Source organism: Stegostoma tigrinum, chromosome 2 (assembly GCF_030684315.1).
Source record: "Stegostoma tigrinum isolate sSteTig4 chromosome 2, sSteTig4.hap1, whole genome shotgun sequence".
Lineage (NCBI taxonomy): Eukaryota > Metazoa > Chordata > Chondrichthyes > Orectolobiformes > Stegostomatidae > Stegostoma > Stegostoma tigrinum.
The window spans coordinates 146202755-146227558 of record NC_081355.1 but is presented as its reverse complement, the minus strand read 5'-3'; the positions used below and the strand labels follow the sequence as shown (position 1 = coordinate 146227558).

General features: G+C 47.0%; 1 protein-coding gene across 5 annotated transcripts in view; it reads left to right on the top strand.

Annotated features, from left to right (window-relative positions):
- Window positions 1-24804, top strand: part of galnt11 (UDP-N-acetyl-alpha-D-galactosamine:polypeptide N-acetylgalactosaminyltransferase 11 (GalNAc-T11)) — a 175728-nt gene that overhangs the window by 94916 nt on the left and 56008 nt on the right. For 2 of the 5 annotated variants that reach the window (XM_048551074.2, XM_059639861.1), the window contains exons 3-4: window positions 7642-7994; window positions 23885-24008. In XM_048551074.2, coding sequence (XP_048407031.1) covers window positions 7712-7994; window positions 23885-24008 — 407 coding nt within the window. In that variant the 5' untranslated portion in view covers window positions 7642-7711. Of the gene's footprint in view, window positions 1-7223; window positions 7377-7641; window positions 7995-23884; window positions 24009-24804 lie in introns of those variants that run through there. The other 3 variants (XM_048551093.2, XM_048551084.2, XM_048551106.2) reach the window with 3 other exon arrangements.

The following is a 24804-nucleotide window of genomic DNA, read 5'->3' as shown; positions in this document are numbered from 1 at the left end:
ACCAGAGGCTCACTGTTGATGTTATCTAGAATTGTGACTGATTATCTGGGAACAAACCTTCCAGCTCAGCGAACCAGCTTCCATCTGGAACAAAATAAAGACCCACTCTTCTCTGCATTGAGAGGAGGACGGCGCTGTATTGGAGGTGGAAGGAAGACGTTGGGTTGGCTGTGCACCCTTGCAACCGGTGGATCTTAATGCTGGCTTCGGCCTAACGCTGGTTCAGGGGAGCAGCCAACCTGCAACGATGGCTGCGGCGAGTGCTCGTGCCCCAGGTCAGGGGGTCCGGAACACCATCCGTGTTTCCGTGAAGAAGGTGGATGAAGGTGCACCTGTGGACCGCACCTTCTTTGTGAAGAGGGTCCTGTTGGACTGTTGTGGGTTCGCTGCTGCGGACATTTACTGCCTGCAGGATTTCCCTGGAGGAGGTTTTTACGATGTAACCTTCAGGAGTGCCAAGCTTTGCGAGCGCTTCCTGGAGGTTTTCAAAGAGAAAGGAGGTGAAGGCCCCCTCTCTGTATTGACCGCTGACCCACTGTTTGTGATGCCAGCACAGAGGAGCCGTATGGTGACTGTACACATGTACAATCCACATGTGCCAGCAGTTGATGTCCTGACCTTCCTTGGAAGGTACGTGAAGGTGGAAGGGGACCTAACCGACACCATGGACCCCTTTGGCATCTGGACCAGTAAGAGGCAGGTCAAGGTGACGCTGAGGATGGGCGCGGACGGGAACATTGTACACCCACCGTCCAGCTTTGCGATCGGCGGGAGCAAGGGCTACTTGACCTACGCAGGGCAACCTAAAGTCTGCCATGCCTGTGGTAGGTCAGGTCGCGTGGCGGCCGACTGAAAAGCCACCATCTGCAGGGAGGAGGGACACCTTGCAAAGGATTGCCCACAAGAAAAATACTGCAACCTTTGCGGGGAAGTGGGCCACCTCTATAGGGCATGCCCACGCTGGGGGACCACATACGCCCAAGTCGCTGGCAGGGGCAATGCGGGGCCAACCCCCCCGGAAGAGAGGAAGGCACCAGGGCCCTGCAAGGACCCCACTAATGTGCAGGAGGGCCCAGCCCCGCAGGATGGGCCTGAGGCCAGCAAAGCGCCCCTCCAGGCTCCGCACCCCCCCGACAACCTGGAGTTGATGGAGGCGGCGACAGGCGACCCGGGGAGTGGACAAAGGTCCGGAAAGCGAGGAGGAAGGCGCGTCAGCGGGCCCAGGAACCGCAACCATCAGGCGGGAAGAGGCAGCTACAGGGGGCCCATAAGAGCTCATCTGACGAGGGAGATGTGTCCTGAGGCTCCCTCCGACACCCAGTCACGTGCCACTGGGGCCCTGGAGGGCCCCCTGGAACTTCCAGGCAGGAAGGAGGAAACGGCGCATCCCCAGCCTGACCCAGAGCCGGACTCTCCTGCCTCCGTACCCCCGACGGGGGGGGGGGGGGGTGCGCGCCACCCAGAGGGCGGCACGGACGGTTTCCTGAGTCCAGAGAGCGTCCAGCAGTTAGCCCGGGCAATGGGCATGAAGGGACAGATGGAGGGGCTGGACCTTGGACTCGGGGTGGGTACTGCGGTCACTGCCCACAATGGGGGTACGAGTTGCGAGCATTAATGTGCGCAGCGTCAAGTCCATCGCAAAATGTGTGTCCACGATGGCCTACCTGACCACCGTCAAGGCAGACCTCCTGTTTCTGCAGGAGCGCGGGATACTGCACCTCAGCAGGTGCGGGACATGGTCCGGCACCTGGACCTGTGGGCCTTCAATCTGGTCAGGGGGTAACGACTGTCGCTCCTCGGGCCTGGCTATTCTGCTGCGGGGGCGCAACTTCACCATCTCTCAAGTTCAGGAGGTGGTGGGGGGCGCCTCCTAGTGGCTGACGTCACCTACAGGAACGCTCCCCTGAGGCTGATCAGCGTGTATGTCCCAGTGGTACGGAGTGAGCGGTTGGCTGTCCTGCAGCGGCTTCCACCCCTGCTGGCTACTTCCAGGCCGGTCATCCTAGGCGGAGACTTCAACTGCATCATTGATGCAGATGCAAGATCCGGCGTGGGGGGAGTCAACTGGACGTCACGTCCAGATTCCTGATGGGCACGGTGAAGGACTCCAAGCTGCTCGACGTCTTCAGCACCCCTGCAGACGGAGCGCAGTGGAGGTACACCTGGTCGCGGCCAAACGGGTTTATTCGCTCAAAGATGGACTTCATGTTTGTGTCACGGGCGTACTCGGTCAGGTCCACCGGCGTCGAGCTGGTGTTCTTCAATGACCACTGCCTCCTGCTGGCCGACTGTCACTTACAGGACGACCAGCCGGCCGGCAAGGGGACGTGGAAGCTCAACACAACTCTGTTGACCCCAGAGAACGTCGAGGAGCTTAAGAGGGAGTACGCCGGTTGGAGAATCGTGAAACCCCTCTTTGAGTCTCCGGGCGACTGGTGGGAGACGGTGAAGGAGAACATCAAGAGGTCCTTTGTCCTCAAGGGTGTTTGGAAGGCGAGAGAGAGGTGGGGAAAGCTGTCGCGACTCCAGAAAAGGGCGCAGAACCTGCTCCTTCTGCAGTTGATGGGGGTCGATGTCACGGAGGACCTCCGCGAGGTGAGGGGCCAGCAAGCCTCGCTCTTTGCCGCGGAGGCCTCCACGATAATCTTCCGGCCCAGGGTCCACTCCGTGGAGCAGGACGAGACGTGGTCGAGCTTCTTCTTTCAGAAGGTGCACAAAGAGAGCTCTGTGCTTAGCCGGCTGAAGGAGGACGACGGCTCGGTGACGTCGTCTCGGCCCGACATTTTGAGGATCAGCAGATCCTTCTATGCCGGACTGTACGACACTAAGCCCACGGACTGCATGGCCTCCGAGTCGTTCCTGTCGTCTATCACGGAGGTCTTAGACGACGGCACGAGGGAGTGGCTGGACTGGCCGATATCCCTGGACGAGCTTACCAGAGCCCTCAATCCTTGGAGAGGAATAAGACTCCCGGGAGTAACAGCTTACCGGTCGAGCTGTATTCCGCTCTGTGGGACCTGGTTGGCCGGGACCTGCTGGAGGTGTACAATAGTGCGCTTTGGGCAGGGGAAATGTGCAAGTCCATGAGGAAGGGCATCATCACCCTCATTTACAAGATGAAGGGGGAGAGGGAAGAAATTAAGAATTGGCGTTCCATTTCACTATTGAACGTGGACTACAAAATCCTGGCCAAGGTCATAGCCAACCGGGTCAGGTCTGTCCTGGAGTCGGTGATTCACCCTGACCAAACCTGTGCTGTGCCGGGCAGGAAGATCGCTGAGAGCCTCGCGCTCATCAGGGATACGATCGCCTACGTGCAGGACAGGCGGGTGGACACCTGCCTTGCCAGCCTGGACCAGGAGAAGGCCTTCGACAGGGTCTCTCATGCTTACATGAGGGACGTCCTCTCCAAATTGGGGTTCGGGGAGGGCATCCGCAATTGGATCCGGCTGCTCTACACCAACATCGTTAGCGCAGTCTCGATCAACGGGTGGGAATCGGACAGTTTTCCCGTCAGATCTGGAGTCAGGCAGGGCTGCCCGCTCTCTCCTGCCTTGGTCGTGTGCTGTGTGGAGCCCTTCGCCGCATCCATCAGGAAGGACATGAGCCTGAAGGGCGTGACTATCCCAGGCAGTGGAGGCCTTCAGGTCAAGACCTCCTTGTACATGGACGACGTCGCCGTCTTCTGCACCGATCGTCAGTCGGTGAGTAGACTATTGGACATCTGCGGCCAGTTTGAACTGGCCCCGGGTGCCAAAGTCAATAGGGGTAAGAGCGAGGTCATGTTCTTCGGGAACTGGGACGACCGCTTCTTCATCCCCTTCACCATCAGGACAGACTACCTGAATGTGCTGGGTGTTTGGTTCGGTGGAGCTAGGCCGTGCACTAAGACTTGGGAGGAGCGTATCACCAAACTGACGCAGAGGCTGGGCAGGTGGACGCTCCGGTCCCTCTCCATCACGGGTAAGAACCTGGTTGTCAGGTGCAAGGGGCTTTCGGTACTACTGTATGTGGCACAGGCCTGGCCTATTCCCTGGACCTGCACCGCTGCAGTCACCCGGGCCATCTTCCACTTCATTTGGGGTTCGAGGATGGACCGGATCCGCAGGGACACCATGTACAAAGACCTGGAAAATGGGGGAAAGGGCGTACCGAACGCCACCCTTGCCCTGACGGCTACCTTTGTGTGCGGCTGCATCAAGCTGTGCATAGATCCTCAGTGCGCAAGCACCAAGTGTCACTACTTACTGAGGTTCTACCTGTCCCCGGTGTTGCGAAGGATGGGCCTGGCCTCGTTGCCGCAGAACGCTCCGAGTAGTTGGACCATCCCGTACCACCTGTCCTTCGTGGAGAAATTTTTGAAGGGAAACACCTTTGACTACGAGGCCATCAGGCAGTGGTCAGCACGTAGTATCCTCGAGACCCTTCGGGAAAAGGAGAGGGTGGATCCCGTCGTGTGGTTCCCCACGCAGACTGCCAAAGTCGTTTGGCAGAATGCCTCATCGCCAGAACTTTCAAACAAGCACAAGGACATTGCTTGGCTGGCGGTGAGAGGGGCTCAGTCAGTGAGATCCTTTATGCATGCCCGGAATCTCTGCGCCACTGCACGCTGCCCTCGAGGCGGCTGCGGGGGTGACGAGACTGTTGATCACCTCCTTCTGGAGTGTGCCTATGCGCAGGAAGTCTGGAGGGGGATGCAGTGGTATTTGTCGAGGTTCGTCCCGAGCAGCTCCGTGACGCAGGACTCCATGCTCTACGGGCTGTTTCCTGGGACGCACACCGAGACCAACATCAACTGCGCCTGGAGGACCATCAATGCGGTGAAAGACGCTCTTTGGTCTGCCCGCAACTTGCTGGTCTGCCAGCTGAAAGAACTGACCCTGACCGAGTGTTGCAGACTGGCGCACTCCAAGGTCCCGGACTACGTGCTGAAGGATGCGCTAAAGCTTGGGGCAGCCGCCGCCAAGGCACGGTGGGGAAAGACCACTGTATGAAACCCCTCGTCCAGAATGGAAAAAAGGCACCTATCTGGTAACTGGGCCCAGCTGGCGCCTTCCCCAACTGGTCAGGGGGCCAACGGGGATTGTGCGGGGTGACGACTGCCAGGGTATTTTCTTTGCTTTGTTTTTTTCTTCTTTTTTTTTCCCTTTAGTTGGTGTACGTACCCCCTGGGTAGCCCAGAGCGGCTTGCATGACTGGGTAGGTGTATAAATATGTTTTTTTTTATACATCTTATGAATAAAGTATATTTTTTCAAATAAAAATAAGTGACGAAACGTCTGAAAACTAACCTTCCAGCTCAGCGAGCAAACTCACATCCAGAACCTCAACCTGAGCTACAAATCTTCTCAAAACTCGATAATAAAGTGCGCAGCTGGATGAACACAGCAGGCCAAGCAGCATCTCAGGAGCATTGGAGTTGGGATGTTATGTTACAGTTGTATAAATCGATGGTGAGGCTGCACTTGGAGTAATGTGTACAGTTTTGGTCACCCTGTTACAGGAAAGCATAGTTAACCTGGAAAGTGTACAAAGATAAATCAGGATGTTGTCAGGACTGGTAGGCTTGAGTTATAGAGAGAGGTTGGCTAGGATAGGAGTTTATTGCTTGGAACTCAGAAGAATGAGGGGTAACCTTACTGAGGTGTATTAAATCATGAGGGGCATAGATAGGATGAATGCATATAGTCTTTTTCCCAGGGATGGGGAATTGAAAACCAGAGGGCATAGGTTTAAGGTGAGAGGGTAAAGATTTAAGAAGGACCTGAGGAGCAACTTATTCAGGCTGAGAGTGGTGTGTGTTTGGAATAGGCTGCCAGAGAAAGTGGTTGAGACAGGTATAATAGCAATGTTTAAAAAACATTTGGATAGATACATGGATGGGAAAGGTGAGGGATATGGACCAAATGCGGGCAATTGGAACCAGCTGAGTGGGCACCATAGTCAGCATGGAACATTTTAGGCCAAAGGACCTGTTTCCATGCTGTATTATTCTGTGACACAGGGACCGCTGTTGAAAGAGTAGGTAGTGTTCTGTCCTACCGGCAAGTCAGACCCACAAGGGTTGTGGAGGCAGGAAGAATTTGACTGCAGCAGTCCTCTAAATTACGTACAGAACCCATAACTTCTCATGGTAATAGGCCAAGGACATGGATGTCTTCTGTTGACTTAACCCCCTCATTCGCCCACAGCAAGGAAATATAATGCAGCACTCCTATCCTGGATGATATCCTAGAGTCAATGTAATCAGCATGGAACAAAAATAGAATTTGCTGGAAAAGCTCAGCTGGTCTGGCAGCATCTGTGAAGAAAAAAATCAGAATTAATGTTTTAGGTCCGGTGACCCTTCCTCGGAACTGGACCAAAACGTTAACTCTGATTTTTTCTTCACAGATGCTACCAGACCTGCTGAGCTTTTCCAGCAACTTCTGTTTTGTTCCTGATTTACAGCATCTGCAGTTCTATCGGCTTTCACTCAGTGCGGAAACTGGTCTGCTTATGCAGAACTTATACAACACAGTTGTCTGACCTCAGCTGGAGTATTGTGTACGGTTCTGAGGGTGTCACTCTAAAGGAAGAATGTGAACGCAGAAGAAAATTACAAAAAATAGTTTTAGGGATAAGAAACTTCAGTTATGAGGATAGATTGGCGATGTTGGGACTGTTCTCCTAGGAGACAAGAGCTCAAAGAAGATTTCTAATAGAAGTTTTCAAAGTCCTGAGATTTCTTCACAAAGTTCATAGGAAGGAACTATTATTGCTTGTAAGAAGATCAAGAGCAAGAGGATTTGATTTAAAGTGAATTGCAAAGGTTATGCGAGAAAACATGTTTACACAAAAAATAGTTCAGGTTGAAAATACACTGTGTGGTATGTCTAGGTAAGGCAGGTTCAATCGAGGCATTCTAGAGGCCATTAAATGATTATTTGAACAGAACAATGTACATTGGAATGAGGAAAAGGCAGAATGGTATTCAGTCATAACGCTTGTTGGGGAGCTGGTGCAGGCTCAATGGACCAATTGGTGTCTTTTTGTAACATAGCACTTCTGTGGTTTTGAGTGGGATGGTCATGCGTCACTGCCGGATTTTCCGGCTCTTTCCACTTAAGGCTGTGTACTGCAGAAAATTCTGGACCAGTGTGCCATTTTATAGCAGTCTGAAATAAACAACTTTTTACTGAAAATCTGCTGTTAATAATTAATTGTTTGTGCATTAATCCCCTGCTGAATGAACTTTGTTTAGTAACCACCTCAATACTCAAATGGAATATTTTGCTTTGACTGAGCTCTATACTCTCAGAAGTAAAGGTCGGGTTATTGCAGTGAGATAAGTTTGTAAACATGGCTTTTGGTTTTCAGTTTTTCTCAGTATAAATGTATGCAAATTTCTTCAACCAGACCCTTCCCCACATGACCTGTTTTCTTTCAATAGTGTTAATTTATGAAATTGTACGATATAAATGCAAGTTGTAAATGCTGTTCTTTTTAAATAAGATGCCACCTTTATGACAATGTTGACAGTGCTAGTTTTTGCGTTAATTTTAGGAAGACACTGTTTATGTAATGCTGAATAGTTTGTCCTAAAATAATGTCACCACAATGGGTTTTTGGAGAATGACATTTAGTTCTCTTTTCCCTCAGACAAATCAGCTCGACTTTGTGTATTGGTTCAGAGGATTGAAAATGGGCCTGTAACGATGTTTGGGATACCATGAGCAGTGTCACACTACGCTATTTCTGCTATGGGTGCCTCTTCACATCAGTGACCTGGACCCTATTCCTGTTCATCTACTTCAACTTGAACAACGAAGGCTACACTTTTGGCAATGTGCCCTTTGAGGGGAACCAGCACGCGCAGTGGAGATTCCAGCCACGAGTTACTAAAGGCCCCGTACGACTGCTTGAATCTCGGCACCATGGTAATATAGACAATCAGTATATGAAACAAATGCCAAGCAATTTAGAGAGAAAATTATCACTGTCTTCAGAACTAGGTGAGTCACCTGTTACAAATCAGCTAGAGGTCAATAATCTGGTGTTTAGTTTATGGGCTCTTCTAAAATGAAAATTATTTATGAAATGCTTTTAAGTACAAACCATTACAAGGCCTTCTTGTCCATCATCAACAAAGCACAAGTTTTTCAGGGAAAGTCTTCCTGCAGGCTCAAGATGATTAAAACTAATTCCCCCCCAACACCCAAAATTTTATCATTCCAGCAGTTTCACTTCCCTTTTTGATCCACCTTTCTGCTGAGCCTCATCCCAAGACTAAACTGAGGATTGTTGCCTACACCCTGAAAGTAATTTTTCTCAAGCCTTGAGCTGCCATGCCTCCAACTAACCTCAGAGAAGGGGCCTGGTTTTACTTATGGCCTTGTGCTCCTAGTTAGGGTGGCACTGCTTCCTGCACACCCATGAATCTAACCTCAAAATGATGTCTGACAGTCCAAAACATTCTGAGGGAATGCTGGACACTCAGAGGTACTTTTGTTCAGATGCGACATTAATTTTAGACCCTGGTTTCTTTCCTTTGTGGACGTAACAGATCCCATGACTTTGTTTGAAGAACAGCAAGGAATTATCTCTAATATCCCTGAATCAACATAACAAAATGTATTATGTAGTCATCATGCTATTGCTGTTTGTGGAAACTTGTTGCATACAGATTGTCCGTCGCATTTCCTACATTACAACAATGACTACAGTCAAGAAGTCCTCCATTGGTTGTAAAATGCTTTGAAACATCTGGTAGTTCTGAATGATGTTTTATAAATCAGATAAAATTGGATATAAGTTGAATGGTTTACAGGCCGATTTTGAGCGTACTTCGCCTGTTGGTCTCTAAGATTCTTGAGTGGATTTATAGCTCGGGTTGTGGATGCTATGGTTGGCTCACTCACCAAGCTGGTTCATTAATTCACAGACGTTTCATTACCCTGCTGGGTAACATCATCAGTGCACCCTCCGATGAAGCACTATTGTGTTTTCCCATCTGGTATTTAAACTCTCAGGTCTGTTGGAGTTGATTGCCTTATTTCTGGTTTTTCTTCTCAGTGGTATATGTATAGGGTCTAGCTCTATGTTTTGTTGATTACCTTCTTGGTGAAGAACCAGGCCTCTAGGAATTCCTGTGCTTGTCTCTGTTTGGCCTGTGCGAGGATCCTGGTGTTGTACCAATTGAACTGGTGGTTCTCTTTATCCGTGTGAATGGAGATGAGTGAGTATTAGTCATGTCTTTTTGTTGCTAGTTGGTGTTCAAATATTCTTGTGGTCAATTTTCTTCCTGTCTGTCCAATGTAATATTTGTCGCAGTGGAACTGTGTGGAATTTTGTACATGTTGGTCCTGCCCACAGTGGGTAAGGGGTCTTTGGTTTGAGTTAGCAGTTGGCATAGGGTTGATGTGGGTTTGTGTGCTATACTAACGCCTAAGGGTTGTAGGAGACTTGTGCTCAGTTCGGATATGTTCTTTGTACTGTTGCATGATGAGTGTGTTAGGGCATGCAGTATCTTCCTGTTGTTGTTCATATGATAGGCTTCATCACATCTGGTTGCTTGGGTATCCGTTGTCCTTAAAACTTGGTGGAGGTACTCCTTTTTAGCGTAGTTGTGGGTTGCTACAGTGTGTTGTCGCTCGTTAAAATAGTGATTTCACGCAGTTTCGTTTGTGGGTGTTGGGGTGGTTACTGTTGAAATTCAGTACTTGGTCAGAGTGTGTGGCTTTTCTGTGTACCCTTGTCAGGAATTTCCCATTGGCTCTGCATTCTACCATGGCATCCAGGAATGGGAGCTGTTTGTTCTTTTCCTCTTCCCTGGTGGAATTAATGCCGGTGAGAGTGCTGTTTATTAGTTGACGTATCTGTTCTAGTTTGGTCTGTTTGATGATGACAAAAGTGTCATCCACGTATCGGATCCATAGTTTGGGTTGGATTTTCAGAAGGGCCATGCTTTTGAATCTCTGATTCACTATTTCTGCTATTAGTCTGGAAACCACTTCAACTCCCCCTCCCACTCCTGGGACAACATGTCCATCCTGGGTGTCCTCCAGTGTCACAACGATGCCACCCGAAGGTTGCAGGAACAGCACCTCATATTTCACTTGGGAACCCTGCAGCCCACTGGTATCAATATGGACATCATACTACATACAACATACCCAACTCCCCCTCCCACTCCTTGCCTGTGTTCCCTTGACTGACCAACCCCCACCCTAACTCCCCACCTACACTCACCTTTACTGGCTCTATCCCTGCCTCCTTGACCTGTCCGCCTCCTCTCCACCTATCTGCTCCTTTATTTGTCTTCCATCTGCCTCCCCTTCCCTCTCTATTTATTTCAGAATCCCCTTCCCCTCCCCAATTTCTGAAGAAGAATCCAGACCCGAAACGTCACCTTGCCTGCTCCTGTGATGCTGCTTGGCCTGCTGTGCTCACCCAGCTCTACACCTTGTTATATCAGAGGATGAATGGATTTTTTTGGGTTGTGATAGAGTTCCCTGCTCTTGGTTTTGAGACCCTTGCTTTTTTGATATAAATGGTAATGATCTGGATCTTGGTTTGGGAGCTACTGTTTTCAAGATTATTGCTGATGCAAAACCTATTAACATTTTACACCATGAGGAGGATTTCATAAAATGACAGATAAATCGGTTGAGCGGGTCAATGATGATGTGGAGAAGTGTGAGGTAATGCATGTTGGTAGAAGAAACATTGGGGATGTGTATAAAGTAAGCTCTAATGGACGTGTATGAGTACGGAGACCTGGATGTGTGTGCATATAAGTCACTAAATGTGATAGGACATATAATGTGAGCAGTTGGTAAAGTACATAGCTTCCCAGGCTTTAATAGTAGGGTCACAAGAGTACATGAGCAAGGAGGTTATGCTTAAAATGTATAAGCCACTAGACCTCAGTTGAAGTGTTGTGAACAGTTCAGGGTGCCATACATTATTAAGGATGCAAATGCATTGGAGAGAGTAGAGGTGAGGTGTATGAATTTGGTGCCAGGGATGAAAACATTCTCTTGTGAAAGTTAATTAGAGAAGTTGGGACTGGTTTTCTTGGAAACAAGAAGGGTAAGAGGAGATTTGGTAGAAGTTTTCTAAACCATGAAGGGACTGAGAAGTGTAGACAGAAAGAAACTGTTCCTTCATGATCCTGATCAAGAACAAGAGGGCAGAGATATAAGGTAATTTGAGCAATGTGAGAACAAGCTTTTTCATACAATGAGTAGTTATGATCTGGAGTGCACTGTCTGTGGTAGAGGCACATTCAATGGAAGCACTCAACAGGGCATGAGGTGATTATTTGAATAGCAAGGGTCTTTTCCCTCGAGTGGGGGAGTTCAAAATGGAGAGGGGGGCCATATATTTTAAGGTGAGAGAAGAAAGTTTTAAAAACAATATGAGGGGCAGCTCTTTTACACAGACAATAGTTCGTGTGTGGAATGAACTGCCAGAGGAAATGGTGAATGTGGGTACTGTTAGAACATGTAAAAGACATTTTGATTAGTTCATGAAATGGAAAGGTTTGGAGAGATAGGGGCCAAGTGCAGGTGAGTGGGACTAGCTTAGTTTGGGAAGATGGTTGGCATGGACTAGTTGGACTGAAAGATCTATTTCCATGCTACTTGACTCTATGATTCAATTCAGGGCTGTAGGGAAAAGGCAAAAAAATTGCACTAAATTCTAATACTCATTTGATAGATCTGAACAGAAGAAATCGGAACAGGAGTCGGCCATTTGGCTGTTCAATCTGCTCTACCGTTAGATAGGATCACGGCTGCTCTGACACTCCTCATGTCCACTCTCTTGCGCTTTCTCCATTACATACGATTCCCCTACAAATTAAGAATCTATCTATCTCTGCATTAAATTGGGGTGGTAATGACTGAGGGACTGAGAAATGAAGACAGAAAGAAACTGTTCCTTCATGATCCTGATCAAGAACAAGAGGGCAGAGATATAAGGTAATTTGGGCAATGTGAGAACAAGCTTTTTCATACAATGAGTAGTTGTGATCTGGAGTGCACCGTCTGTGTTGGAGGCACATTCAATGGAAGCACTCAACAGGGCATGAGGTGATTATTTGAATAGCAAGGGTCTTTTCCCTCGAGTGGGAGAGTTCAAAGTAGAGAGGGGGCCATATTTTTTAAGGTGAGAGAAGAAAGTTTTAAAAACAATATGAGGGGCATATTTCGACAGTATTCACTCTAGAAAACGACATTGTAGTCGAGGAGAATACTGAGATACAGGCTACTAGACTAGGTGGGATTGAGGTTCACAAGGAAGAGGGATTAGAAATCCTACAGAGTGTGAAAATAGAGAAGTCCCCTGGGCCAGATGGGATTTATCCTAGGATCCTCTGGGAAGCCAGGGAGGAGATTGCCAAGCCTTTGGCATTGATCTTTAACTTGTCATTGCCGACAGGAATAGTGCCAGAAGACTGGAGGATAGCAAACGTGGTTCCCCTGTTGATGAAGGGAGTAGAGACAACCCTGGTAATTTTAGACCAGTGAGCCTCACTTCAGTTGTTGGTAAAGTGTTGGAAAAGGTTATAAGGGATAGGATTTGTAATCATCTTGAAAAGAATATTTTGATTTGCGATAGTCAGCACGGTTTTGTGAAGGGTAGGTCGTGCCTCACAAACCTTATTGAGTTCTTTGAGAAGGTGACCAAACAGGTAGATGAGAGTAAACCGGTTGATGTGGTGTATATGGATTTCAGCAAGGCGTTCGATAAGGTTCCCCACAGTAGGCTATTGTACAAAATGCAGAGGAATGGGATTGTGGGAGATATAGCAGTTTGGATCAGAAATTGGCTTGCTGAAAGAAAACAGAGGGTGGTAGTTGATGGGAAATGTTCATCCTGGAGATCAGTTACTAGTGGTGTACCGCAAGGATCGGTGTTGGGTCCACTGCTGTTTGTCATTTTTATAAACGACCTGGATGAGGGCGTAGAAGGATGGGTTAGTAAATTTGCAGACAACACTAAGGTCGGTGGAGTTGTGGATAGTGACGAAGGATGTTGTAGGTTACAGAGAGACACAGATAAGCTGCAGAGCTGGGCTGAGAGGTGGCAAATGGAGTTTAATGCGGACAAGTGTGAGGTGATGCACTTTGGCAGGAGTAACCGGAATGCAAAGTACTGGGCTAATGGTAAGATTCTTGGTAGTGCAGATGAGCAGAGATCTCGGTGTCCATGTACACAGATCCTTGAAAGTTGCCACCCAGGTTGACAGGGCTGTTAAGAAGGCATACAGTGTTTTAGCTTTTATTAATAGAGGGATCAAGTTCTGGAAAGAAGAGGTTATGGTGAAGCTGTACGGAACTCTGGTGCGGCCGCACTTGGAGTATTGCGTACAGTTCTGGTCACCGCATTATAAGAAGGATGTGGAAGCTTTGGAAAGGGTGCAGAGGAGATTTACTAGGATGTTGCCTGGTATGGAGGGAAGGTCTTACGAGGAAAGGCTGAGGGACTTGAGGCTGTTTTCATTAGAGAGAAGAAGGTTGAGAGGTGACTTAATTGAGACATATAGGATAATCAGAGGGTTCGATAGGGTGGATAGGGAGTGCCTTTTTCCTAGGATGGTGATGGCGAGCACGAGGGGGCATAGCTTTAAATTGAGGGGTGAAAGATATAGGACAGATGTCAGAGGTAGTTTCTTTATTCAGAGAGTAGTAAGGGTATGGAACGCTTTGCCTGCAACTGTGGTAGATTCGCCAACTTTAGGTACATTTAAGTGTCATTGGACAAGCATATGGACGTACGTGGAATAGTGTAGGTTAGATGGGCTTGAGATCGGTATGACAGGTCGGCACAACATCAAGGGCCGAAGGGCCTGTACTGTGCTGTAATGTTCTATGTCCTATGAGTGGTATTATCACTGAACTAGACGGCCAGATAATGTTCTGGGGATTCCAGTTCAAATCCTGCCATAGCAGATGATGGAATGTGAATTCAATAAAAAAAAGTCTGAAATTAAGTGTCTAATGATTGCCATGAAACTATAGTCGATTGTCAGAAAAAAAAGTCTGGTTCAATAATGTCCTTCAGAAAGTGAAACAGCCATCTTTACCTGGTCTGGCATACATGTGACTCCAGATCTACTGCAGTATGGTTTGACTTCCAACTGGCCTCTAGACAATTAGGGATGAGTAATAAATGCTGGCCTAGCCAGTGCCTCATCCATGAATGAATTTTAAAAAATACACAAGATCTCTGCCCTCACAGCTCTCCGTGGCAAGGAGTTCCAAAGACACTCACCCCTCTGAGAGAAATTTCTCCTCATCTCAGTCTTAAATTGGCAACCTTAATTCTGAAACTATGATTTTTGGTCCTAGATTGTCCCTTGAGGGGAAACATCCTCTCAGTATTTTCCCTATAAAACCCCTTAAGAATCCTACCTGTTACTGGTAACCAAGAGGACAGCCTTAGAGTGACAAAGTAACTCTTTAGAACTGAGATCAGGAGGAATTTCTGCTGCCAGAGGTTGGTTAATCTGTACAACTCATTGCCACAGAAATCTGTGGAGGCTGAGTCATTGAGTGTATTTAAGACAGAAATAGATTGGTTCTTGATTAGTAAGGGAATCAAGGAGAGAAGGCAGGAGAAACATATCAACCAAGATCAAACGGTGGATCATACTCAAGGGGCTGAATAGCCTAAATCTGCTCCTATATCTTATGGTCTTCATGAGATCACTTCTTATACTTCTAAATTCCAATGAGCAGTGATCCTGTGAGCGGGATCATCTCTGAACTGTTTTTTCTTTATTCATTCATGGGATGAGGGTGTCACTGGCTAGGCAGCATTCATTGCCCATCCCTAATTGCCCAGAGCGCAGTTAAGGGTCTACCACATTGCTGTCGTTCTAGAGTCACATGAAGGCCAGATGAGGTAAGGATGGCAGTTTCTTTCCTTAAAGGACATTAGTGACTCAGATGAGTTTTTCCGACAATCGACAATGGATTCATGGTCTTCATTAGACTCGTAGTTCCAGATATTTATTAAATTCAAGTTCCACCATCTGCCATGGCGGGATTCAAACCCAGGTCCCCAGAACATTACCTGTCTCTGGATTAACAGTCCAGCGATAATACCACGAGGCCGTTACCTCCAATGAAATGAAAATAAGGGGACAAAAACTGCTCACATGACTCCACATGTGGTCTCACCAGCATCTTGTATGGTTACAATAAGACTTAACTATTCTTATACTCCACAAACACATCCCACTGTCGTTTGAAATAAGGGCCGTATTCCATTAGCCTTCCCAATTACCTGCATGTTCGCTTTCTGTGTTTCATGCACAGTTACCCCCAATGCCCTTTGTATTGCAGCTTTCTGCAGTTTTTTCTCCATTTAAATAATACCATTTTCTTTTGTTTTCCCTTCTAAAATGAACAACTTCACATTGTCCACATTATAGTCCATTTGCCACCTTTTTGCCTAGTTACTTAACCTATCAATATTTCTCTGAATACTGTTCATATTCGTCTTGCATCTTGCCTTCCCACCTATTTTTGTCATCTACAAATATGGTTGCAGTATATTGCTCCTTCAGAACTACTGACCCGAAATGCTAACTCTGATTTTTTTTCTTCACAGATGCTGCCAGACCTGCTGAGCTTTTCCAGAAAGTTCTGTTTTTGTTCCCGATTTACAGCATCCACAGTTCTTTGTCTTTATTCTCATTTTAGTCCTCCTTTGCTAGCGTCTGAATTTATCCCAGTCTGCCAGGCTATCACTTGTTTCTTTATAGGCTTTTTTTTTCCGAATACGCTCCTTAACTTTTAGCCATAGTTGTTTTATCCCTTTCTTAGAGTCTTTCCTACTCACTGGGATGTGCTTTTGCTGAGAGTTATGAATTATCACCTTACATGTTAGCCAGCCACTGCTTGCTTACTGTCATTCCTGCTCATCTACCCAGTTCACATTAGCTAACTCTATCATCATTTCAATGTAATTAGCTTTATTTAAGTTAAACTTGTTATTTCAGAATCAAGCTGTTCACACTGAAGCTTAATATTATGTTCTTTAATGTAATGATCACCATTTACTCGGGGATCTTTTACTCAGATCATTATTTAGCCTACCTCATTACCCATTACCAGATCTACAATATTCAACTCCCTGGTTGGCTTTGTGACATATTGTTCAAGGAAACTATATCTAATGCACTCTATGGATTGTTAGAGCTGCCCTTTTCAATTTGATTAACATGAAACTTAAAATCACCCATAGTCAATGCTGTATTCTCTTTACATGATCCAATTATTTGTTAATTTGTAGCCTTTTCGACAGAGTGGCGACTGTTTGGGAGTCTGTACAGTACTCCGACCTATCTCTTCTTTGTAGAGTACCGGAGCTTGGTTCACTACAAACGACAACACCTTCCAGTCGCAAACCACTTCAACCCCCCCTCCCACTCCCATTCCCTGGACGACATGTCCATCCTGGGCCTCCTTCAGTGTCACAATGACGCTACTGAAAACTGGAAGAGCAGCACCTCATATTTCGTCTTGGGAGCCTACAACCCAATGGGCTCAATGTGGACTTTACTAGCTTCAAAGCCTCCCCACCCCCGACCTCATCCCATGACCAACCCTCCCTCTCATCCCTGCCTCCTTGACCTGTTCATCTTCTCTCCCACCTTTCGGCTCCACCCACCTCACTGATCAACCCCCACCATTGCCTACCTGCACTCACCTATCACCACCTCATCTACATTCCCCAGCCCCACTCCTCCTCTCTCAATTTATTTCAGAGACCCCTAGCCCTTCTCCATTTCTGAAGAAGGATCTCAACCGGAAAAGTCAGCTTTCCTGTTCCTCTGATGCTGTCTGACCTGCTGTGTTCCTCCAGCTCCATACTGTGTAATCTCAGACTCCAGCATCGACAGTTCTTACTATCTCTTCTTTCCTTTGCTGTTTTTACATGTGCCCATATGGAGTGTACATCATTCAAACCTAAATCGCATCTCATAATTATCCTTATTTAGTCTGTTACTAAGAATATTTTCCATTCCTTCTGTCCTTTCTGAAAGGTCAGATATCCCTAAATGTTATGTTCTGAGTTTTGCTCTCCTTGTAACCATGCTTTCGTGGTGTTTATGAGATCATATCCATTTACTTCAATTTGCACCATCAGTTCTCCTACCTTACTCCAAAAGCTTTGTGCGTTGAGGTGCGAAGCCTTTAAGTTTGTTGTATTATCCAATTTCCTGACACTTTTATATTTCCTTGGTACAATCTGACATTCAGACATTCTGACACTTGCTTTTATTTTTCTGGTAACAATCGGTTCCATCCTTAATCTGCAATCCTACCTTATTCTTTAACCAGGATTCTCTAGTTTTCCATCCAACTGAACTCCTAACCTCCATCCCCTATCCCCACCATTTAGTTTAAAGCCTTACCTACAGCCCCAGCTTTCCTTCCTTTTTCAGTACTGGTGCAAGTGTCCCATTAATTCAAACCTATTTCTCCCACATCAGTCTTTGAGCCACACTTTAATCTTGTTGACCCTGTACCAATCAGCTCAAGGCACAAGTAGTTTGATGGAACTGAATACACTTACCCACAGACTCACCCAGGCTCAATTTAGTTTAAGGCCCCAGTTATGCAGTTTGCTAAAACTCTGGTCCCAGCATAAAACCTAAGAGAGAGGAGCAGAATTAAGCCACATGACCCATTGTATTTACTCTGCCATTCGATCATGGGTGATATGTTTTTCAACTGTATTCTCCTGCCTTCTCCATGGAACAATTGATTCCTTTACAAATGAAGAACCTATCTATGTCTTAAATACATTCAATGACTTGGTCTCCTCAGCCTTCTGTATTAGCCAACCACTGGCTGAAAAACTTTCTCCTCATCTTGGTTCTAAAGGGTCACCCTTTCCTTCTGTGGCTGTGCTGTTAGATCTCAGTCTCTTCTACCAGTGGAAACATCATCTTCATGTCAAGTCTATTGAGGCCTCTCAGTATTCTGTAAATTTTAACAAGATTCCCGTCATCCCTCTAAAGTTCATTGAGCACAGACCCAGAGTTCTCAACAGCTCCTCAAATGACAAGCCTCTTATCCCCGGGATCAATCTTGTAAACCTCCTGTGGACTCCTCCAACACCAGCACATCCTTTCTTAACGATGGGGCACGGAACTGCTCACAATATTCCAAATGCGTTCTGACAAGAGCCTTATACAGCTTCAGCAGTGACATCTCTGCTCTTGTATTCTAACCCTCTGGAAATGAACACTGACATTCTATTTGATCACCTAAGTGCCAACTGATTCTGCATGTTAACCTTAAGAGAATCCCAAACCAAGTCTCCCAAGTACTGTTGTGCTTCACATTTTCAAAGTCTTTCCCGATTTGGAGCATAGTCTATGCCTCTGTTCTTGCTATGAAAGTGCGTAGCTTCACACCTTTCCACATTCTATTCCATCTGCCACTTCCTTGCCCACGCTCCTAGCCTGTTTAAATCCTTGAAGCTTAGGATGCTGAAGGGTGCCCTTGTAGAAGTTTATAAAGTCATGAGGGGCATAAATAAAGTGAAGGATCTGTTTCCATGCTGTACAGCTCGATGACTATATTTAAAAAGGACCTTAAGGGCAACTGTTTCACACAGAGGGTGGTTCATATGTGGAATGAACTGCCAGAGGAAGTGGTAAAGGTGGGTACAATGACAACATTTAAAAGATCTTTGGACAGATCCAGGAATGGGAAAGGTTTAGAAGAATATGGTCCAAACACAGGCAAATGGGATGAGTTGAGTTTAGGAAACCTGGTTGGCATGGATGAGATGGGCCAAAGAGACTGTTTATTATGCTGGATGAATCTGTAAGGCTTCCCAGTCCTCTAGCTATCTAACCTTCAGCACATTGTATGCTTATTCTTTTGCTTTTATGCTGTCCTGACTTCCTTTATTAGCTATGGTTGCCTCATCCTCCTCTCAGTATGTTCCTTCTGCAGTGGAATGAATTATGGTCACTGCCACCTCAGGGTTCCATCACCTTAAGCTTCTGAATCAAATCTGCATCATGCCCATTACTAAATCCAGAATTGCCTGTGCGCTAGTGAGCTCACCATGCACTGCTGCAAAAAGAATCTTGTAGACATTCCACAAATTCCTTTTCTTGCAATCTGCTACCAATCTGATCTTCCCAGTCTGCCTGCACATAGTCCCCTGTGCTTATTGTAGTAATGCCTTCCGTACATGCTTGTTGTATCTCGTGATGTATTTTCTTCCCAATATCCCGACAACTGGTAGAAGGCCTATACATAACTCCAATCAGGGTCTTATTCCCTTTGCGGTTCCTCAAGTCTACCCATACTGGTTCTGCGCCTTTCAACTCTATGTCACTTCTTGCTATTGATTTAATTTTGTTTCTTACTAACAAGGCAACCCCGTCCCCATGCCCATCTGCCTGCCCTTTCAATAGGATGTATATATTTGGATATTTAGTTCCCAGCTCAGATCCTCTTGCAGCCATTTCTCTCTGAAAGCCAGAACATTGTACTTACCTATTTGAATCTGCCCTACAAACTCATTTACATTGTTTCATAAGATATAATGGGAACTGCAGATGCTGGAGATTCCAAGATAATAAAATGTGAGGCTGGATGAACACAGCAGGCCAAGCAGCATCTCAGGAGCACAAAAGCTGACGTTTCGGGCCTAGACCCTTCATCAGAGAGGGGGATGGGGAGAGGGAACTGGAATAAATAGGGAGAGAGGGGGAGGCGGACCGAAGATGGAGAGTAAAGAAGATAGGTGGAGAGAGTGTAGGTGGGGAGGTAGGGAGGGGATAGGTCAGTCCAGGGAAGACGGACAGGTCAAGGAGGTGGGATGAGGTTAGTAGGTAGTGGGGGGTGCGGCTAGGGGTGGGAGGAAGGGATGGGTGAGAGGAAGAACCGGTTAGGGAGGCAGAGACAGGTTGGACTGGTTTTGGGATGCAGTGGGTGGGGGGGAAGAGCTGGGCTGGTTGTGTGGTGCAGTGGGGGGAGGGGACGAACTGGGCTGGTTGAGGGATGCAGTAGGGGAAGGGGAGATTTTGAAACTGGTGAAGTCCACATTGATACCATATGGCTGCAGGGTTCCCAGGCGGAATATGAGTTGCTGTTCCTGCAACCTTCGGGTGGCATCATTGTGGCAGTGCAGGAGGCCCATGATGGACATGTCATCAAGAGAATGGGAGGGGGAGTGGAAATGGTTTGCGACTGGGAGGTGCAGTTGTTTTTTGCGAACTGAGCGGAGGTGTTCTGCAAAGCGGTCCCCGCCTCTTGCTCCCCAGAGGAGCTCGAACAGTTCATCCACTTCACCAACACCTTCCACCCCAACCTTCAGTTCACCTGGGCCATCTCCAGCACATCCCTCACCTTCCTGGACCTCTCAGTCTCCATCTCAGGCAACCAGCTTGTAACTGATGTCCATTTCAAGCCCACCGACTCCCACAGCTACCTAGAATACACCTCCTCCCACCCACCCTCCTGCAAAAATTCCATCCCATATTCCCAATTCCTCCGCCTCCGCCGCATCTGCTCCCACGATGAGGCATTCCACTCCCGCACATCCCAGATGTCCAAGTTCTTTAAGGACCGCAACTTGCCCCCCACGGTGATCGAGAACGCCCTTGACCGCGTCTCCCGCATTTCCCGCGACACATCCCTCACACCCCGCCCCCGCCACAACCGCCCCAAGAGGATCCCCCTCGTTCTCACACACCACCCTACCAACCTCCGGATACAACGCATTATCCTCCGACACTTCCGCCATTTACAATCCGACCCCACCACCCAAGACATTTTTCCATCCCCTCCCCTGTCTGCTTTCCGGAGAGACCACTCTCTCCGTGACTCCCTTGTTCGCTCCACACTGCCCTCCAACCCCACCACACCCGGCACCTTCCCCTGCAACCGCAGGAAATGCTACACTTGTCCCCACACCTCCTCCCTCACCCCCATCCCAGGCCCCAAGATGACATTCCACATCAAGCAGAGGTTCACCTGCACATCTGCCAATGTGGTATACTGCATCCACTGTACCCGGTGCGGCTTCCTCTACATTGGGGAAACCAAGCGGAGGCTTGGGGACCGCTTTGCAGAACACCTCCGCTCAGTTCGCAAAAAACAACTGCACCTCCCAGTCGCAAACCATTTCCACTCCCCCTCCCATTCTCTTGATGACATGTCCATCATGGGCCTCCTGCACTGCCACAATGATGCCACCCGAAGGTTGCAGGAACAGCAACTCATATTCCGCCTGGGAACCCTGCAGCCATATGGTATCAATGTGGACTTCACCAGTTTCAAAATCTCCCCTTCCCCTACTGCATCCCTCAACCAGCCCAGTTCGTCCCCTCCCCCCACTGCACCACACAACCAGCCCAGCTCTTCCCCCCCACCCACTGCATCCCAAAACCAGTCCAACCTGTCTCTGCCTCCCTAACCGGTTCTTCCTCTCACCCATCCCTTCCTCCCACCCCTAGCCGCACCCCCCACTACCTACTAACCTCATCCCACCTCCTTGACCTGTCCGTCTTCCCTGGACTGACCTATCCCCTCCCTACCTCCCCACCTACACTCTCTCCACCTATCTTCTTTACTCTCCATCTTCGGTCCGCCTCCCCCTCTCTCCCTATTTATTCCAGTTCCCTCCCCCCCATCCCCCTCTCTGATGAAGGGTCTAGGCCCGAAACGTCAGCTTTTGTGCTCCTGAGATGCTGCTTGGCCTGCTGTGTTCATCCAGCCTCACATTTTATTACATTGTTTCATAAACTGCATTTAGATACAACACTCAGTCCTGCATTGACTTGCGGGCCCTCTCACCCTTCTCTCAGTTGTCCCCTTGTTTGCTGTGCCTGAAGTCAGATTCCTGACCCTTTTCATACTCTCTGTCCTATTCCTTGTTCTGGAAACTTGAGTACCTCTGCTGAATGCGTCACCCCTTAAATTTTTCCATAAATTTCCATGCAATGAACCCACACCCCTCACTATTTAGCTTAAATCCTTATCCGCAGCTCCAGTTACGCAATTCGCCAGGACTCTGGTCCCAGCATGATTCATAGAGTCATTCAGTGCTGAAACAGACCCATTGGTTCAACCAGTCCATGTCAAACATAATCCCAAACTACACTATTCCCACCTACCTGCTCCTAGCTCATATCCCTCCTAACCTTTCCTATTCATGTATCCATCCAAATGTCTTTTAAACGTTGTAATTGTACCCACATCACTTCGTCGGGAAGTTCATTCCATACATGAACCATCCTCCGTGCAAAAAATTTACCTCATGCCTTTTTTAAATTGCTTTTCTCTTACTTTAAAAATGTGTCCTCTAGTCTTGAAATTCCCCTTCTTAGGGAAAAGACTACCATCAACAATTCCTCACATTATTTTATAGACTTCTATTGGGTCACCTCTCAAACCCCTATGCTCCAGTGAAAAAATGTTCCAGTTTATCTAGCCTTTCCATATAACAGAAATCTTTCATACCCAGCAATATCCTGGTAAATCTGTTCTGAACCCTCTCCAGCTTGATAATATCCTTCCTATAACTGGTTGACTAGCACTGGACACAGTATTCCAGAAGAGGCCTCACCAGTGTCTTGCACAAACTCAACATAATGTCCCAACTCCTATACTCTGGAGCCAGTCCCATCATAACAGCTCCCTCCTTCCTCAGCACTGATGCCAATGTTGTATGAATTCAAACCCATGTCTCCCACTCCAATCTTTGAGCCACACGCTTACTTCTTTATTCTTGTGACTTTGTACCGATTTGTTTGTAGCTCAGGCAATAATCCAGAGGTTATCACTTTTTTAGTTTTTCTTTCTAATTTAGCCCCTAGCTGCTCATATTCCCCAGCAGAACCTCGTTCCTCATTCTGCCTTTATTGTTGGAACTTACATGGACTGTGACAACTGTATCTATCCTCTCCCACTCCAAATTCCTCTGCAGTCCAGTTGAGATATCCTGAACCTGGTCACCAGGCAAGCAACACAGACTTTAAGAGTCTCGATTCTGCCCATAGAGAACGGTGTTTATTTTCCTGATTGCAGCCACATTCTCTTATCTACCCCCTCTAGAATGGTCATCCTGCCTACAACCCCCACTCTTGTTCATATGTGAACAGGAGTCTCAAACCTGTTCTACAAGCTCAGGGGCTGAGGATCCTATCACTACTTCCTGGATTCCGTTACCTGCCTCATTTGTAGTCACACTGACCTGTTCCTGACCAGTGACTGAATTCAATATTGTTACTGTGAGGGGAGTGATCATCTCGTGAAACGTAGCATTCAAGTAACTCTTCCCGCCTCCCTGATGTGTTTCAGTGTTTTCAGCTTGGACTCCAGCTCATCAGCTCTGAGCCGGAGTTCCTCAGACACGCAACTCTTGCTGTAGGTGTGGTCACCATGAGCTATAGTGGGATCCACCAGCTCTCACATCATCCACATGCAATACATTGCCTGGCCCTGTATCTCTAATTACATAGTTCTTAACTTGTTTTTTCTTTAAATTTTGTACTCGTCTTTTAGCTTATAATCTGTATAATATTTCTTCTATTTATTTTTGATATGAAAGTAACTTATGAGAGTCAAATTAGTAGCTATTACCAACCATTGAAGTTACAGTTTTCCTCCGATAGCACTTTTTCTTTTGCGCTAAGCTCCTGATCCTGGGCTTCAAGTTATTCCATTAAAAGACTTTACATATTGTGAACCAAAAAAGCAAGCAAAAAGCACCTATTCTCCATTGCAGTACATAAAAATAAGTGCACCGTTTAGTAGGCTTTCTGAATTTTGAAGTTATTTGCTATAAAGCGTGCTGATATTAATGTTCAAGTAGCCTTAAACTTATTCTAACATAAGTACTTTTCTTTCAGGTATGATTTTCAATGAAGCAGATCAACAGATTCGAGATGCTGGATACCAGAAACATGCTTTCAATGTGCTTGTTAGTAATCGTTTGGGCTACAGTAGAGATATTCCTGATACCAGAAACCAAAAGCAAGTTCTTAAGTTTAAGTTATCACTTGATTTAAAGATGCAAATCACATTTACACTTGCACATAGCAGCGTATATTCATACCAAATTCCAAAGCTGTCGCCATATCATCTTCACTATTAGACCTGATCTTAGTCATGTCCTTGTTGCTGGCCCCTTAGAGTCATGGAGATGTGCAGCATGGTAACAGACCATTTGGTTGAACTCGGCCATGTCAACTATATACCTTAAATTAATCTAGCCCCTTTGGCCACCATTTGGCCCATATCCCTCTGAACCCTTTGTATTCGTATATCCATCCAGATGCTTTTGAAATGTTGTAATTGTATCAACCGCCACCACTTTCTCTAGCAGTTCACTCCATATGCACATTACCCTGTGCATGAAAAAGTTGCCCCTTAGGTCCCTTTTAAATCTTACCCCTCTCACCTCAAACCTATTCCCTCTAATTTTGTACTCCGCTACCCTGGGATAAAGACCTTGGCTATTCGTCCTATCCGTGCCCCTCATGATTTTATAAATTTCTATAAGGTCACCCCTCAGCCTCTGATGCTCCAAGGAAAATAGCCCCAGCCTATTCACCCCCTCCCTATAGCTCACACCTTCCAACTTTAGCAACGTTCTTGTAAATCTTTTCTGAACCCTTTCCTATTACAAAATATCTTTCCTATAGGGAGTCCAGAATAGAAAGTGTTATTCCAGAAGTGACTGACCAGTGTCCTGTACAGCTGCAACATGACCTCCTAACTCCTACACTCAATGCAGTGACCATTCGAGGCAAATGTACCAAATGCCTTC